The 17,328-nt window shown below is 38.5% G+C and overlaps 4 protein-coding genes and 1 long non-coding RNA gene across 5 annotated transcripts in view; 4 read left to right on the top strand and 1 right to left on the bottom strand.

Annotated features, from left to right (window-relative positions):
- The window catches only part of LOC114248309 (uncharacterized), a 48,935-nt gene that overhangs the window by 4,704 nt on the left and 26,903 nt on the right, over positions 1-17,328 (bottom strand). The gene's annotated exons all lie outside the window — the stretch shown is intronic.
- LOC149502685 (uncharacterized) lies at positions 696-2,441 on the top strand. The gene has a single exon (XM_089728572.1). The coding sequence runs from the start codon at positions 1,012-1,014 to the stop codon at positions 2,101-2,103; it is 1,092 nt and encodes a 363-aa protein (XP_089584698.1). The 5' UTR covers positions 696-1,011; the 3' UTR covers positions 2,104-2,441.
- On the top strand, positions 4,991-6,618 carry LOC114248313 (uncharacterized). The gene has a single exon (XM_028181520.2). It carries the CDS (start codon positions 5,300-5,302, stop codon positions 6,302-6,304), a length of 1,005 nt encoding a protein of 334 aa, XP_028037321.2. The 5' UTR covers positions 4,991-5,299; the 3' UTR covers positions 6,305-6,618.
- Positions 11,490-17,328, top strand: part of LOC149502683 (uncharacterized) — a 33,496-nt gene continuing 27,657 nt past the window's right edge. Inside the window, exon 1 of the long non-coding RNA XR_016323344.1 lies at positions 11,490-11,530. This is a non-coding gene — a long non-coding RNA (uncharacterized LOC149502683). The remainder of the gene's footprint in view (positions 11,531-17,328) is intronic.
- On the top strand, positions 14,189-15,191 carry LOC149502684 (uncharacterized). The gene has a single exon (XM_089728571.1). It carries the CDS (start codon positions 14,450-14,452, stop codon positions 15,143-15,145), a length of 696 nt encoding a protein of 231 aa, XP_089584697.1. The 5' UTR covers positions 14,189-14,449; the 3' UTR covers positions 15,146-15,191.

Here is a 17,328-nt window from a genome sequence, read left to right as displayed (position 1 = left end):
AATCCTTTTTTATGTAAATTAAGCAATAAATAAAAAAATTAAGCTAAAAAAACCTAAGGTTTTTATTTACTTATTTAATGTCGACTTTAAGACTTTCTGTTAGCGACAAATTATATCACTGATGACCATTCGAATTTTAAGATATTCGTGTCGAATAGAGTACCTCCTCTTTAATACTTATTTGGAGTCGGTTAAAAATGAATGTTATCAGTGAACAAACAGGTGTGGTGGGGAAATGTGCTTTTAAAGGTTGTTCAGCGAATGACTTGCGACACATGATTCTATTAGGTTACTAAGTAAATGGTAGTATTTTCTTTCAGCATTACTGCACAAAATTGTAGTATCGACTTAATTCTAAGTACCTTCCACGGACTCTAGAGAATTTAATAAAGGCAATAATTTTATTGGTTCCTGTTATAAGTTCTATGTTTCAACATTAGTTACTTAATTTTTCCGATCCTTCATTATGCTCCAGAAAATCGGAAGAAATAATATTCTTAGTACAAATGTTTGTTTTAAATTTTCAAACAATATCTTTCACCAAACTATGATCCAATAATGAGGGTTAGCAGAGAGCCGAGTTAGCTGTTATACTACAAGTATTTAATTCGCATTAACCAATTGAAAACTTAGGCATATATTATAACAACATTACCATAACAGTCAATGAGATAAAACAGAGTCATATTCAATTGCTGTAAAACATTATGATTCTTTGAAACATTTGCAAGTGTTATTGCGAAACGCTCTGTGTCAATTTTAAATCAATTTATGCACTAAACACCTATCGTTTTTGCGTTCTACGTCTAGTCGAACGCGCAGCAATGCACCGTTTAAATTAATACAGGGTTTTTCATTATCATTGACACAGAAGACCGTTGCCCAATCTAGAGAGCGCTCTCGAACTGGCCCATTTATGATGAATGTCAATGTTCGGTGCAGTATTATGATCACTATATAAATGGTACTCTTGATCTTGCTGCCATTACTATACGAGACGTTGAAGAAAACATGGCGCGGAAAATCGCGGCCCTCTTACTGCTTGTAGCCTATGGATCCTGCATGGAGATGCGGGAGACAGTAGAGAGAATGGTCATGGTACGCACCACCGGATCTGACCTTCAACCAGCCGCTACCGGTTACATATACAAGAAAAACAACGACGGGCATTCCAGTGTCGTCAAAATGGGCGAAAGTGAAATAATGGAGCAGCTATCGAAACTGTATGAGAAGCCTGAAGCTTATTCTGCTGCTGCTCCGGCCGCGGCAGGTTCTTTTCACGCCAAAGAAGAAGACGAGAATAAAGCTGCGTCAGCAGCTAGCGAAACCTATATTAACCCAGTTGTAGAAAAAGACGAACACGCCGATGGTATTGCTGACGACGATTATGATAAAATATTCAGCGGTTACGGATCAGGATATGATGATTACAAGAAAGGATTTGCAGATTATCTTCACGGACTTAAACATTACGATAACGGCCATGGCCACGAGCACGGTGGTGGGAAAGACTACGGATCCAAAGGGCATCACGAATACGGAGACAAAGGGTTCAAAGGATTTAAAATCATACACCGTTACGGAAAGGGTGACGCGGGCGACTACCACACAGAAAAATACGGGAGTTTCGCAATTTCGAAAGAAGGAGGTCACAAGAAAGATTACGATGAAGCCGACGATTACGGAAAACATTATGCTGAAGGACACGGCTACAAAGGTGCTGATCACGGAAACAAAGGATCGCACAGTAAAGGAGAAGAGGTCGATGGATATCACAAGGTCTACGACAAGAACGAATTCAAGAAGGACCATGACTTTTACGATGGAGAAGGTCACAAAGGTGGCTACCACAAACATGGAGACGGACATGCTTATCACGGATCAGACGCCGGAAAATTCGAGAAGGGAGGATCACATGACTCTGGTCAGCACAAGGGAGAATTCGGAAAAGGCGGCTTCGTCGAAAAGAAGTCCGGCGACGAACATGGAGCTCAGCACTCAGCTGAAGAAGGAGGGGAATCCTCAGGACACGGACACCGCGAATTCGGCGTTAAAGAGGGCAAACATGGCGGCAAAGGCTACGTCTATGAGATCAAGCATTAATGGAAATTCGTACAAAATAGTTGTTATAGTATTGTTGATTTTTAGTAAGATTTTGTAAATAATGTGCGTAATTATCAAAAAAATCGATGAGCCATATGCCGAAAACTTTATTTTATTGAACCTAAAATATCCTATCGAAATACATACAATATTTTATGATAAAATTTAAATTGGATCTGTTTCTTTTTTGCTACAATCAAATTACCAGTAAACTTTGGTAAAAAGTATAAAAATATTTATTATTATCGAAGTTGAAGACGTTAAAATTATTGCCGTTCTTATAATCGTACCAATTTCTACCACCGAACCGTTACGCGTTTCGCCTTGATGTGGTGGACTTAGTAAATAATTAATAATTCCAACAAAATAAGCAGCGACAATAAATCAAAGTAAAAAGTAGATAAATCTATTGGTGTGTGGACGAGCTCAGAGCCCACCTGGTGTTAAGTGGTTACTGGAGCCCATAGACACCTACCACGTAAATGCTAACACCCACCTTGAGATAGGAGCTCTAAGGTCTCAATATAGTTACAACGGCTGCCCCGCCCTTCAAACCGAAACGCATTACTTACTGCTTCACGGCAGAAATAGGCAGGGTGGTGGTACCTACCTGTGCGGACTCACAAGAGGTCGTCACAGGAGGTTGTTAGTGGACGATCTGGTTAGCCCGCCGCTTATTCACAGTCCACTGAGTTTCTCGCCGGATCTTCTCAGTTGGTCGCGATTCCAATCCTGTGGTAGATTCGTTAGGGCTAGTGTTAGCAAATTCTCTCAGGTTGAGCCCGTGAACTCACCTACCCGTCCGGGCGTAGCTGGAATGGCTACTAAGAGGCTTCTTAGGCTACCAGCGAATAGGTAGGGAACATTTTAAAAACTAATTAAAATCGTTTAATTTGCCTCAAATGACGTCACACTTTAGGAAGTTGTGTTCAGCCGTGTTTTGCCGATTTTGGTGGTGTTTGACTAATCACCAAAATTGCTTAGCTACACCAAAATTAGATTTATACTTTATTTTAGCAATTCTATGTTTATTTTCATTAAATTAATGTGGAAAAAGAATTCATTCTCGAAACAGGGATTCGAACCAGCGTCTACCGGAATACTGTTCCGGTGCATCTACCGCTGCCAATATCTAAGCTCCTTCCTCGAACGTTGAGTTTTGACTCCACAGTAGGTACGTATTGAGAGTGACGCCATCCTCACATTACGGTGTCAATCGACGCCATCTAGAGATCACCTTCCATTACATTTTGAACTAATAAATTATTTTTATTAACAATGTGACTCTGAATACTCTTACTTCGTGCTCTACGAATATTTTTTTCCACATTAATTGAATGAAAATTATACTACGTGTGAGCTTTTAAGTATATTAGTAGTATTCCTTCCATTCCAGCGTGTCAAAGAAAACATCAAAATTAAGTCAAGCCGAGCGCTTAGAGAATAAAAGAAACGCCGAGAGGAAGAGAAAAGAAAAAATTAAGAAAGATCCAGTGAAACTAGAGGAATTACGAAGAAAAGAAAGAGAAAGTTATCACCGAAAAAAAGCAGAAGGAAAAATCGTACCTTTGAGTAAAATGCCACCACGTACTCGCAGAGCTCATCAAAAAACGGAATCGGATTAATTTTAAAGCATACTACGAAAGGAAAAAAGGACACAACTAACAAGCACTCAACCGCTAAGCTCGATTTGTGAATCTTTAAACGACGACAAGATATCGCTTTCTATACTACCTCGCTGTGAAAGCTCTATTCCAAGTTCATCCCATACACGATTACGCAGTTTGCAGACTCCTCAGAAATCTTCTAGAGTTTTACGTTCCCGGACGTTGCTTCCGAAAGAACCTAGTTTCACTGATTGTATTTCCGACACAAATTCCGCGGAGATCAGTTCCAATCCTCCAAGAGTTCCTTATATTAATCGTTCAAGTACCTACCCCAATTTATCGAGCATCTTCACCACGATTAAAATTAAAAATAAAATCAGTCCAGAAAAACGTAAAATACGCAATATAGTAAAAGCATTTTATGAAGAAGATGAGAATAGTAAGCAGTGTCCAGGAAAACAAGACTGTATCACGCGACATAAATAAAAAAAAAAACAAAAAGGATATTTAACTGACTCCCTTAAGAATCTCCATCGAAAATATCTAGACTCTGGAAGCCCTTAGATACGTAATTTAAATTACATTTAATGTGTCATTAAATAAAAAAATCTTATGATAGAAGGTATTTTTATTCTAAACTAATTTTGGTGCTAAAATTCCAATTTTGGTGTATTGGCAATTTAGGTGTCGATAATATTTATGTAATTTTCAGGTTTAATTAGACTTTTCTAGCTTTTCATGCAACTATATACGTATTTCTACCTAATTATAGAATAATATTATCCATATATAGAGTAACAGAAAAAAACACCAAAAGTAGTTAAAAATTCATAGTTGTCGAAATTCACCCACACCATCTCAAACAATTGGTGGGCGGGCGGTAGCATCGTTCACTCATATATATATAATAAAAATGCATTTTTTTTTACTTATTGCTTAGATGGGTGGACGAGCTCACGGCCCACCTAGTGTTTAGTGGTTACCGGAGCCCATAGACATATGTACATCTGCAACGTAAATGCCGCCACCCACCACGAGACATTAGTTTTAAGGTCTCAGTTTGTACAGTACAACGGCTGTCCCAGCCTTCAAGCCGAAACGCATTACTGCTTCACGGCAAAAATAGGCAGGGTGATGGTACCTACCCGTGCGAACTCATAAGCCATCCTACCGTAAAAGGGTAATTTTAACAAATTTTACTTTTGATCCTCATTAAACGTTTAGTGATTTTTTTAATTCTTCCTAAAAAATACGCAATTGTATTAGGCTAAAATTAAATACGCTTACAGTGCTCCCGTATTATTTTTCTTCAATCCACATAAAACTTCTTCTGAATGAAAAAAGCATTTCACGGCTGCTTAATTTGTGGTCGGCATCGCGACCGCAGAACGTTGCACAATAGTGATTTTTTTTTTTCATTACCAACGTCTTTGTCACCTCTAACCTCGTCTGATAAACAATTTGTTACATGGACAAGAAAGGTAACGAGTACACTCACGGTCCTTTTGTCTCTAGGTTTGATATAAATATTGGGTAACGGACTTATCAAACTATACGAGCATTGGTTGCAAAGCGGTACACATCTCAGGATGGTTTATATGGTATTATGTTTTGTGTCGGTGATGGGAGCGGTGTCTGCAGTGAAGGTCGACTTCGCGCCTCCCGGTGCTACCAGCTATATCTACCGGAGCGACAACAACGGCCCAGCGAGCCTCATCCAGCTCGGCAGCCTCAAGTACGACCAGCCTCACGCCTTTGCGGCGCCATTGCCTCTAGCACAACCACTGAAATTCGGAGCCATAGAAAACTATAAACTTGGACCAGCACCGCTTCCGTACATTGCAGCCAAGCCTATAGTAGTAGAAGATGCTGAAGAAGACGATGACAGCGATGAATCTTCAGAGGAGTACGCTGGCGGTGAAGAACTAATTGGACTTGACCATGGACATGAATTCGAAAAGGGAGAAGGAAACGACTACGATGAAAACTATCACTCCGCCCACGGTGAAAAGGGCACCAAAGGATACCTATCCAAGGGACATCATGATGAAGGCAAAGCAGGACATTACGGCAAGGAACATGGAGAAGGTTACTATAGCGACGAAAAAGGTGAGAAAAAAGCACATCACGACAAAGTTGACGCCCATGGGAAACATCACGAATCTGGAGAAAGCTACAAAGGCGGTGACCACGGACACAAGAAACACTTCAGCAAAGGTGAAGACGTAACTGGCTACCACAAGATCTTCCATAAGGATGAGTTCAAGAAGGATCACGACTTCTACGACGTTGCGGACAAGAGTGGACATTTCAAGAAGCACGGCTACGCCAACGAGCACCATGGATCCGAGAAAGGAGCGCACAAGAAGGGAGAGCACCACGACTCTGCTAGTGATAAGGGGGAATTCGGCAAAAAGGGATACCACGCTAAAGGCCATATTGACGATGCTCATAAGGGCATTTCTTCTGAGAAAGGCCAGGACAGCTATTACAAGCACCACGAGGACTTCGGTAAGAAAGGAGGCAGCGTACACGAAAAAGAACACGCCTTCGAAGATGATGATGAAGAGTATGATGATGATGACAAAGAATAGAGAAACCCGTTTAGGTGCCTCTTGTAAATATGTCGTGTGTTAAGGACTTCAGTATGATGATGTTTTGATTATTTTGTTACGTTTGGTTATACTATTATAAGCCGTGTAAGGTTTTTTTGTATTGCGATTAATAAATACGATGATAATAAAACCATTTGTGTTGATTTCCTTGATTGATTTTGTAAACAAAACATGTTCTTTTAACTTACTACTTTGGTTTTAACAACAACATTACTGTTCAATATATTACTACGATTCAGTTAAAATAATAACTTGAAGACGTAAAAATTTTGATTTTGTGTGCAAACTTTCTCGATTTACCAGGCTTTTGCATTAGATCTATCTTTTATTTACTTATATCTTATGACTGGTAAAAGGTAGATAGTTATAGTAACGGGTAGATACCCCAATTTTGTTTCGTTTCGGTTTGATGAATGCTGATATATTATATAACATAAGAAAGACCTCACGATTCAAGGTGGATAGCCGTAACAAAAAAAATCGTTTTTATCGCCTAAAAAAGCTCACAGCCACTTGAAATTAAGATCTTAATTATAAAAACATATGGAAATCGAACTCTCAATTACAATTTACATTAAGGGTCTATTTAATCCTTCTTCTCCTTCTTATCTCAAAAGACGCTTTGAGTTTATCCGTGATACACATACCATATCCCTGAGATCAACGGACAACATGCAACTAATGATGCCAGTGCATTCGACAAGGTTCTACGATCATTCCTTTACTGTTCAAGCTATTCGTTTGTGGAATGCTCTCCCGGTACGTATACGACATGCTGAAACATTAAATTCGTTCAAACGCCTCATTAAGGAACATTTTTTAAATATTTTTCAACCGATTTAATATGTGATAAGGTAGATTTCTGAAATTGGTATCTACTTAAATTGTATATGTTTCAAAGGTATTTTAAGTATATTTTATATGTAAATTGCTTATCCTTATTTATGTGTAAAGAAGCAAAATTTTAATTTAATTTTTATTTATTTTTTATTTTTAATAATTATTATTATATTATAATACTTTGTATTAATTGTATGTATATTTACGGAGATATGTATGTGTACATATATGTATGTATATGTATATGTATTTCACTGGAATGGTACACCGCGCGTAGTTCGTTTCCAAATGATTCTTGTCCACCTGATGGTTGTCTGGAAGAGATCGCTCTTAGCGATAAGACCGCCAATTGTACTTTTTTGTTTTTAATGTATCGCACTGTTTATCTGTTTTTTGGTGTACAATAAAGAATACTCTCTCTCTCTCTCTCTCTCTCTCTAATTTTAAGATTGAGGGAATAATAATTAATAAACATTGCAGCAGGCATTTGAAAAAAAAATTGAGTAATAGTTGTGTTTTAAATTTTTAAGTTACGAACATAAATTATAAGTATATAATACTTACTAATAAAATGTCATGGTCATGGTTTATTTACTGAAATAAAGATACATTATAGTAATAATAATTTAGGACAGTGAGACCACTGCAAACATTTAAACTTTGCGGTCTTACATCGATCGCAAAAATCGATTAATTCAACCGCAAAGGGTCAAACAATGATTATTTTGAACTGCGAGGAAGTCACAAACGATCATCTGGCCCCAAATTAGAATTCCCTGTGCCATGTAATCAGATACAAATAAACATTTAAAAATATACAAAAATAGGTATTAAACACACAAAGAAAGAGCAAAGAAACATGTTCATCATACAAGTGTTTGCTCAATGTGGAAATTGAATCCACGTATACCTACTATCATTTGATCCTACTGCAGAATATAGCATGCACGACAGTTGACAACACCGATCTTTTTCTAATAGGCAAACACCACATTTACAAAATACTTAAATTGAAGGTTACCTTAAAAACCATTGACTTTTTTATGATGGAAGGATTACTTGTAACCTGGAGATCTTTCCTTGTTTCACCAGGACAGGTAAGCGAGCAAAGGCTCTGCCTGGATGGGTGGGATTTGCTAACAGCTGCCCGAGCGCCTTCAAAGGAGACCTAACAACTCAAGAGCAACAGCTTCGCGAACGATTCTACTACCGGATCGGAATCGCAAGAAGTAAAAGAACTACAATATAACACACGGTATCCACAACCACCATGAGGTTCTCTCAGTCAAAACGCATCGTAAAAGTATACCGCTTATACCAGTCAATACATACATTTTTCTGAAATCACTATGAACGCAACTGTCAAATGTCCTAATAAATAATTGACAATACTAATTTATTTTAACAATTAACTTTATATAGTATATATAAATGTTCCGAAATCTAATTGGGACCTTGAAAGAGCGCGAGCGAAGAAAAATTTAATTAGCCTTACACAGCAGGCGTTGTTTAATCAATTTTCATTTTGATTTAACAAGAATGAACGACCTTATTATCAAATTAACACAATAACATCGCTATTGATGTTTTAAATTAATTAATTAAAATGTATTAGCGGAATGCTAAAATGGAAAAATTTTGGCAGGATTTTGATAGTGTTTGGATTCGCATTCCAGAGAGTGAAGAGATTTGTATAGGAGGTGATTTTAATGGACATGTAGGAGCTACAAATGAGGGCTATGAAAGGGTGCATGGAGGGTGGGGGTATGGCAATCGTAATGATGATGGAGACCAATTGCTCCAAGCTGCGACTACCTTTAACCTGGCAGTGGCGAATACGTGGTTCCAGAAACGGCCTGAACACCTTATCACCTATAAGAGTGGTAATCACGCGACACAGATCGACTACTTTCTGATTAAGAGAAGTAAGTTGGTCTGTGTCAAAAACTGCAAAGTACTGCCGGGTGAAGCATTGGTGACGCAGCATAGACTGTTACTAATGGACATTACAATCAGTTACAAGTACCTAAGGAGAAAAAACCGTCTCTCGCCAAAAATTAGATGGCGTATGCTAGAGACAGATGAGTATGCTGGTCGATTTAGGGAAATAATGATAGATTATATAGATTATATTAGAATATGATAGATTTAGGGAAATAATGATAAAACATCTTGGAAATGAAGGATATGAAAGAGAAATCTGCGAATAATTGTTGGGATGAAATGGCAAATAGTGTCAGGAAGACAGCTAAGGCTGTGCTCGGCGAATCAAAAGGGAAAGGTATAATTGACAAGGATACATGGTGGTGGAATGACAATGTACAGAGAGAATTGAAAGAAAAGAAGAATGCATTCAAAAAGTGGCAACTAGAAAGAGGTAATGAAAGTGAGAGGCGAGCTAGGAAGAATGAGTATAGAGAATGTAAGAAAAAGGCCACTAAAGCGGTTGCTATAGCCAGGTCTGACGCTCAGAAACGGTTGTATGCCGCTTTAGATGGACCTCGTGGACAAAAGGAACTTTACCGTATTACAAGAGCTAGAGAAGAAAGAGCGAAAGATATTAAGCATGTCAGATGTATGAAAAATGAGACAGGTAAAGTTTTAATGAGAGATGACGAAATAAAAGAGCGCTGGAAGATATATTTTGAAAAATTAATGAATGAGGAGAACGACTGGAATAGAGTGATTAATAGGAAGCCAGAGAACGTCGGACTTGTGAATGAGATTAGTATGTATGAAGTTAGAGAAGCAGTGAGAAGTATGAAAAGCGGAAAATCGGAAGGACCAGACGGTATACCAGTGGAAGTATGGAAGATACTGGGAGAAGACGGATATAAGTGGCTGACTTTATTCTTCAATAACCTGCTGCAAGAAGAAGTGATCCCTACGGAATGGAGTATCAGTACGCTGGTGCCCATATACAAAAATAAAGGGGATGTGCAAGACTGTGGCAGCTATCGGGGAATAAAGCTTATGTCTCATAGTATGAAAGTTTGGGAGAAAGTGATAGAAAAGCGATTGCGAGATGAAAGTGAGATCACCCAAAACCAGTTCGGGTTCATGCCTGGTCGCGGGACAACGGACGCCATATTTGCACTACGCCAAGTGTGCGAAAAACATCGCGACGTGCACAGGAATCTGCATATGGTGTTCGTTGATCTAGAAAAAGCGTACGACCGAGTACCTAGAGCAGTTTTGTGGTGGGCATTGAATGAGAAAGGTATACCTGGTAAGTATGTGAGGTTAATCTGTGCCATGTACAGTCGAGCCAGGACGTATGTACGAACCGCCGCGGGGAATTCCGACGAGTTCAATGTGGCAGTGGGCTTACACCAAGGGTCTGCACTAAGTCCCTATCTCTTCCTGCTTGTGATAGATGCCTTGACATCGGAGATACAGGAAGAGCCCCCTTGGTGTATGCTGTTTGCCGATGACATAGTGCTCGTCGGAGAAAACGGGCTCGAGGTCCAAAACATACTGGAGAAATGGCGATGCAAGTTGGAGAGTGTTGGCCTAAAAATCAGCAGATCGAAAACCGAACATCTGTTCTGTGATTTTGGCGGTCCCTCCAATTTTACACCCATTTCCCTCGACGGAACACCTTTGCCAGTATGTCAAGACTTCCGATACCTAGGGTCTGTTATCCAAAGCGACGGTGAACTGGATCGTACTGTGAGGCACAGAATTGACGCAGGATGGATGAAATGGCGACAGGTCACGGGCACCATATGTGACTCGCACATCCCTCTTCCCCTAAAAGGGAAGATATATAAGACCTTAATAAGGCCTGCCGTCTTGTATGGATCAGCTTGTTGGACAACGAAAGTGGCGGATGAAAGGCGATTGCATGCAGCAGAGATGCGAATGTTGCGATGGATGTGTGGAGTAACGAGAATGGATAGAATACGGAATGAATATGTTAGAGGAAGTCTGAAAGTGGCACCTGTGACAGAGAAGCTGAGGAGTGCACGTTTGGGATGGTATGGACATGTGATGAGACGGAATGAAAATGAGGTTGTTAAGAGAGTGTTAACTATGAATGTGGAAGGATTTAGAGGAAGAGGTAGACCTAAGAAGAAATGGATGGATTGTGTGAAAGACGATATGGGTAGGAGGGGAGTGAGCGAAGAAATGGTATATGATAGAAGAGTATGGAAGGAGAAAACATGTTGCGCCGACCCCAGGTGACTGGGAGAAGGGCAGGATAATGATGATGTATTAGCGGAATGTTAATTATTATTATGTAATTTTTTATTGCTTAAATGGATGGAAGAACTCACAGCCCATCTGGTGTTAAGTGGTTACTGGAGCACATAGACATCTACAACGTAAATGCGCCACCCACCTTGAGATATAAGTTCTAAGGTCTCAAGTATAGTTACAATGGCTGCCCCACCCTTCAAACTGAAACGCATTACTTCTTCGCGGCAGAAATAGGCAGGGTGGTGGTAATACTCGTGCGGACTTACAAGAGGTCCTACCACCAGTAATTATGAAAGGCGATGGAAAAATTATCAAAATCGTTATTGAAATTAATAACCTAAAGGATAATATGGTTTACTTTTATCGAGTGGCGAATACATGGGAACTAATTTATCTAATGTAGTACATATACTTAACTAATTAAATTCCACGGTGAAGGAGTAACATCGTGTAATAACACCGTGTAATCCAACCGGAATAATAGTAACTCCCTTTGCTTAGGGCGTGGTAACTGGTAGGTACGGCGTCAGATGAAACTTGCCTATTTGTGCCACAAAGCATACAAGGCTGGGACAGCCGTTGTAATATGGAACTAAGACTTAGAACTCATCTCTCAAGGTGGGTGACGGATTTAACGCTCTTGATATCTACGGGCTTAACACCAGTAACCACTTAGCATCACGTAGGCCGCGAGCTCGTTCTACCGTATAAACAATAAAACAAATGTATTTCTTTACAAAATTTTGCTATTATAGACAAATTAAAAAGCTGTCTATAACGTGATTGTCAGAGCATATTTTAAGACTTTCATTTTTAAGCACTCGTGAGCATGGTTTTGTTTTTTCTAATTAAGTTACGGACAACACAATTAATGTATTTCTTTACTAAATTTTGCTATTATAGACAAATTAAAAGGAGGTCAATAAAGTGATTGTCAGTGCATATTTTAAGACTTTCATTTTTAAGCACTCGTGACCATGGTTTTGTTTTTTCTAATTAAGTTACGGACAACACAATTAATGTATTTCTTTACAAAATTTTGCTATTATAGACAAATTAAAAGGAGGTCAATAAAGTGATTGTCAGTGCATATTTTAAGACTTTCATTTTTAAGCACTCGTGAGCATGGTTTTGTTTTTTCTAATTAAGTTACGGACAACACAATTAATGTATTTCTTTACTAAATTTTGCTATTATAGACAAATTAAAAGGAGGTCAATAAAGTGATTGACAGTGCATATTTTAAGACTTTCATTTTTAAGCACTCGTGAGCATGGTTTTGTTTTTTCTAATTAAGTTACGGACAACACAATTAATGTATTTCTTTACAAAATTTTGCTATTATAGACAAATTAAAAGGAGGTCAATAAAGTGATTGTCAGTGCATATTTTAAGACTTTCATTTTTAAGCACTCGTGACCATGGTTTTGTTTTTTCTAATTAAGTTACGGACAACACAATTAATGTATTTCTTTACTAAATTTTGCTATTATAGACAAATTAAAAGGAGGTCAATAAAGTGATTGTCAGTGCATATTTTAAGACTTTCATTTTTAAGCACTCGTGAGCATGGTTTTATTTTTTCTAATTAAGTTACGGACAACACAATTAATGTATTTCTTTACTAAATTTTGCTATTATAGACAAATTAAAAGGAGGTCAATAAAGTGATTGTCAGTGCATATTTTAAGATAATAATTTTTGAGCACTCGTGAGCATGGTGTAGTTTTTTTTAAATTAAGTTAAGGACGCACGTTCTCAGTGACACAGCGGTAGCTCTGCGATGCACATTGTCATTTCCACTGCTGCTTACTGCATAGTGGTGGTGTCTGTAATATCGATATAGACATATTCCATGATTGTTTGCAGCGATTTGTAACTATTGCTATCAGCTATTTATGCGTTCATTAATTTGTTAGAAAGGTTTTGATTTAATTATTTCTTTGTAAGATTATTATTATTATTTTATTGCCCTTGTAGGCAGACGCAACTAAATTCAATTCACCCCACTCGGAGGCTCACCCCAGAGAGTTCTCCACTTCAGACACAAGTTTACATCATGTCCCCTGCACCACGCTTCGATAAACATTCTGATGGCCGATATATCGCGCATCCCCCGTGCTGTAATCCGCATAGCAATGCATGCCATCAATAGATAGCATGTCATTGATATACAGGATGAAAAGCATGGGGGAGAGCACCGAGCCTTGTAGAACGCCAGCGTTAATAGTCATGGTATCGGAGCAGCAACCGTCTACAACGACATTGATGCTCCGCCCATACAAAACACTAGCGATCCACTTGCAGAGACCCTCGGGGACTCCGTAAGATGGTAACTTTGCCAGAAGTGCCCTGTCGAAGGCCTTCGCGATATCCCGGCTTACAGTGAGAGCCTCGCCCTTGCTCTCCAAGGCTTCAGCCCACCTGTGAGTAAGGTATACAAGAAGATCGCCAGCTGAGCAACCACGACGGAAACCGTACTGTCAGTTACTTATCGATCCTCAAGCTAGCGATCCTCGAGATACTTCAGGAGTTGCGTGTCTATTATTCACTCAATCACCTTGGAAAGCAAGGAAGTTATCGCGATAGGCCTATAACTCGATGGGTCTGATCGGTCATCCTTCTTGGGGATATGGTGGACATGGGCAGTCTTCCATGAAGACGCAACCTTGTTAGTACTACATAGGATATTGGACGAAAACGCGAATAGTGCCAACAATATTTTCAAGATTGCTATTCACAAGTCTCGAAAATATTCCCAAAAGAGTACGTACTGATATCAATGCACACAAACTAGTACTTCGTTGACATTGTAACATCCCAAATTCGTGAACGGAATGACCGTTACATAAAACAAATTTAATAATAAAAAAAACACCACTAAACCTTGACCGACGCGTGTCGCTGCACCGATTATGAGCTCGCTCAACTATAACCGCGAACTGTTAGCACTCATCTCCTTGACAAGCCATCCTTGCTCGCTAATTCCGAACCAAATCTATATAAGCCTAGTCGATTCCATGTATGTCAGTGTCGCAACCTAGATCGTTCGTGCAAGACACGGTAAAAAATTAGGGCAATATGCAAAAGAAATTATGTTTCGCGTTGTCATTCGGCGTCTGGTGGTTGGCTGAGTCAGCGCCCGCCGGCCTCGGCGAGATAGGGTTCGACAAACTTGACACCGACATTGCAAACCTACGCTACGACGAAGACATAGATAACTTCTCTAAATTACTGGACGAAACCGATAATGCTATTAACAAAGACGCTAAAAGTAAATTGACCACATCGGGCTTCAAAAAGAAAACAACAGCCAATAAAGGACTGGAAAGCGCACACGACATAGGTGATTTGAAAAAATTCTACAAAGCAATCGGTGCTATCGATAAAGGTGATTATGAAAATGACGATATATACGGTACAGCTCAAGGACTTGCCGGCAAAAGTGTTGGTATAAAAGGGAACGAGGAAAGGAAATACCGGAAAGGTACTAAAACGCGCGGATTCCATAGAATTCATCACAAGGACGAATTTAAAAAAGATAAACTATTTTACGAAGATGACGAGACGAAGGGAACGATCAGTAAGGTAGAGGCAAAGGGACTCGGTGTGAAGGTGACTGCAGGAGCTGGATTCGACAAAGGGCATTTCCAACGCGATCACAAAAAAGGAATATACGGCAAACAAGGTTTTCTGGATCAGGGATATTTAGACAAAGAGTTTAGTGGTTATTTAGACAGTCAAGGTTTCGATGGATCTTTTAATAGTGAAATTTAATATTATGTCTTAATTTTATAATTTTTTGGTACGTAGTTTTTTCGTTTTTAATATTAAATTTTAGAGATATATTTACTCAACATTTAAACATACTCTGATATTGATCAATTTCATTTGTGTATTTACAATATCAATAAAACGTATTAAATCATAAAATTATTTCAAATTTTTTTGCAATTTAACCATGGTCCAACTGAAGTTAATGTTGCTCATGGACAACAGTAAGTAGCAGCAGAGATTCAGGTAATACTTAGTGCGTTTAGGTCTTGTGACGTAAACTTCTTTAAGTAAACAAACAGATAATTTAAAAATAAATAAAAAATTACTTGGTTATGGATATTTTGAGGTAAGTATTCTGAGGTAAGTTCTTTTTTTTTCTTCTTTTTTTCCCTACCCATGCTGATAGCCTTGAGAGGCTATTGCAGCTTCACTCTGGCATGTAGGTGAGCTCACGGGGCTTAAACCGGAGTGTTGCTAACTCTGGCCCTAGCAAGAGCAGTAGTTCGCGGAATCTACCACCAGATCGGAAACGCGGCCCACTGGTGAGGTAAGTAAGAATGTACCTACACTTTATTACCAATAGACAGGCTGTGGTGTTCTTAAAAAATATTTTATGTATAGAAAAGTAATTCTCGCATAGCAAACATAAAAACGTCCAGCGCTTTTGAAAAATAAATTAATTAAAACTTTGCTTTAAACATTGCTACTACCACATTAACATGCTACTAATTAAACACTGCTAAGACAACTAAAGTGAATTTCTGTAAAACAAAAAAGATAATATTACAATATTATTATTATATTAGGTGCTATTTATTAGATTGGGTACCGAGCACTTTTGCCTACAGCGAGAAAAAAAAAAAAAAAAAAAAAAAAATGTCGTGGCCTAAAAGATAAGACGTCCGGCGCATTCGTATCGGTGCAACGGTGTTCGGATCTCGCAGGCAAATATCAATATTTCTAATGAAATACTTACGTATATTTAAGAAATGTTCACGATTGCCTTCCACGGTGAAGGAATACTGGTGGTAGGACCTCTTGTGAGTCCGCACCGGTAGGTACCATCACCTTGCCTATTTCTGCCGTGAAGCAGTAATGTGTTTCGGTTTGAAGGGTGGGGCAGCAGACCTTACAACTTAGATCTTAAGGTGGGTGGCGCATTTTGTAGATGTCTATGGGCCAGTAACCACTTAACACCAGGTGGGCTGTGAGCTGGTCCATTCATCCAACAATAAAAAAAAACACTTTCATTTACTCCCTTTCAGTGGACACCTTTTAATACGCGGAGATGGTCCCCCTTACTTCTATGCTTCATGTTTTTATGTCACTCGTGGGTAGAAATGTGTTGGTGCTTTAATACTCTAGGCTGAAATCGCAGAGCCGGTAAACGGAAATTGAAAAATTATTGAAGTGAAACTTCTTTAGGCGCATGAAGGTAAAATTTTTACAGATGTAACGTCACGCAGGTATGCAACGGAAGTATCGAAAAAGAGAGAGAGAGAGAGCGATCGAGACCGATTGAGAGAGAGTAAGACAGGGCGAACGTAGCATGAAGCAACTAGCCATGGAGTGAGAGTAGGGAGCAAGCAAGTGAGAAAGATCGAGAAAAAAGTGAGACAGAATGCTCAGTTCCTACATACTATAAAAATACGTATAAAGAATTTTATTTTTAATACAGCGCCATCCGTGAGATGTTTTAATACTAACGTGTGTATGAAACCTCTTGTAGTGAATTTTAATTTAGGATATACGTGAAGTTAAAATATCAATTCACAGAGGGCGCTACCTCATACTATAAAAGGTGATTTACAATTATTTACTAATGACAAAATTTTACTAATAATATACTTAGACATTTAGGATAATTGTATTTTAATTTTTGAAGATTTCACTTCTAACACGTGTGAATTGCACACATGTTATTTTTATTTATTTAAAAAAACAACTACATTAAAAATATTAACAAAAAATCGGATGATTTAAAAGTACGAGTACTATAATATAAATATTCCTAGAATGTTAGTAAAAGTATTATGTCTACGTTTTGTTTTTTAGTTAGTATTTTAATGTCGTCAGGTTTTTGGTAAAGCTCTTTATTTAGTATCTATAGATAGTTTTTTTAGATTAGTTAGTCGATTTAATCGAAATTTAACCGTGCCTGTGGCTTTGACAATTTATAACTG

Source organism: Bombyx mandarina, chromosome 07 (genome assembly GCF_030267445.1).
Source record: "Bombyx mandarina strain Sakado chromosome 07, ASM3026744v2".
Taxonomy (NCBI): Eukaryota; Metazoa; Arthropoda; class Insecta; order Lepidoptera; family Bombycidae; genus Bombyx; species Bombyx mandarina.
This window is presented reverse-complemented; position numbering and strand designations above follow the sequence as displayed.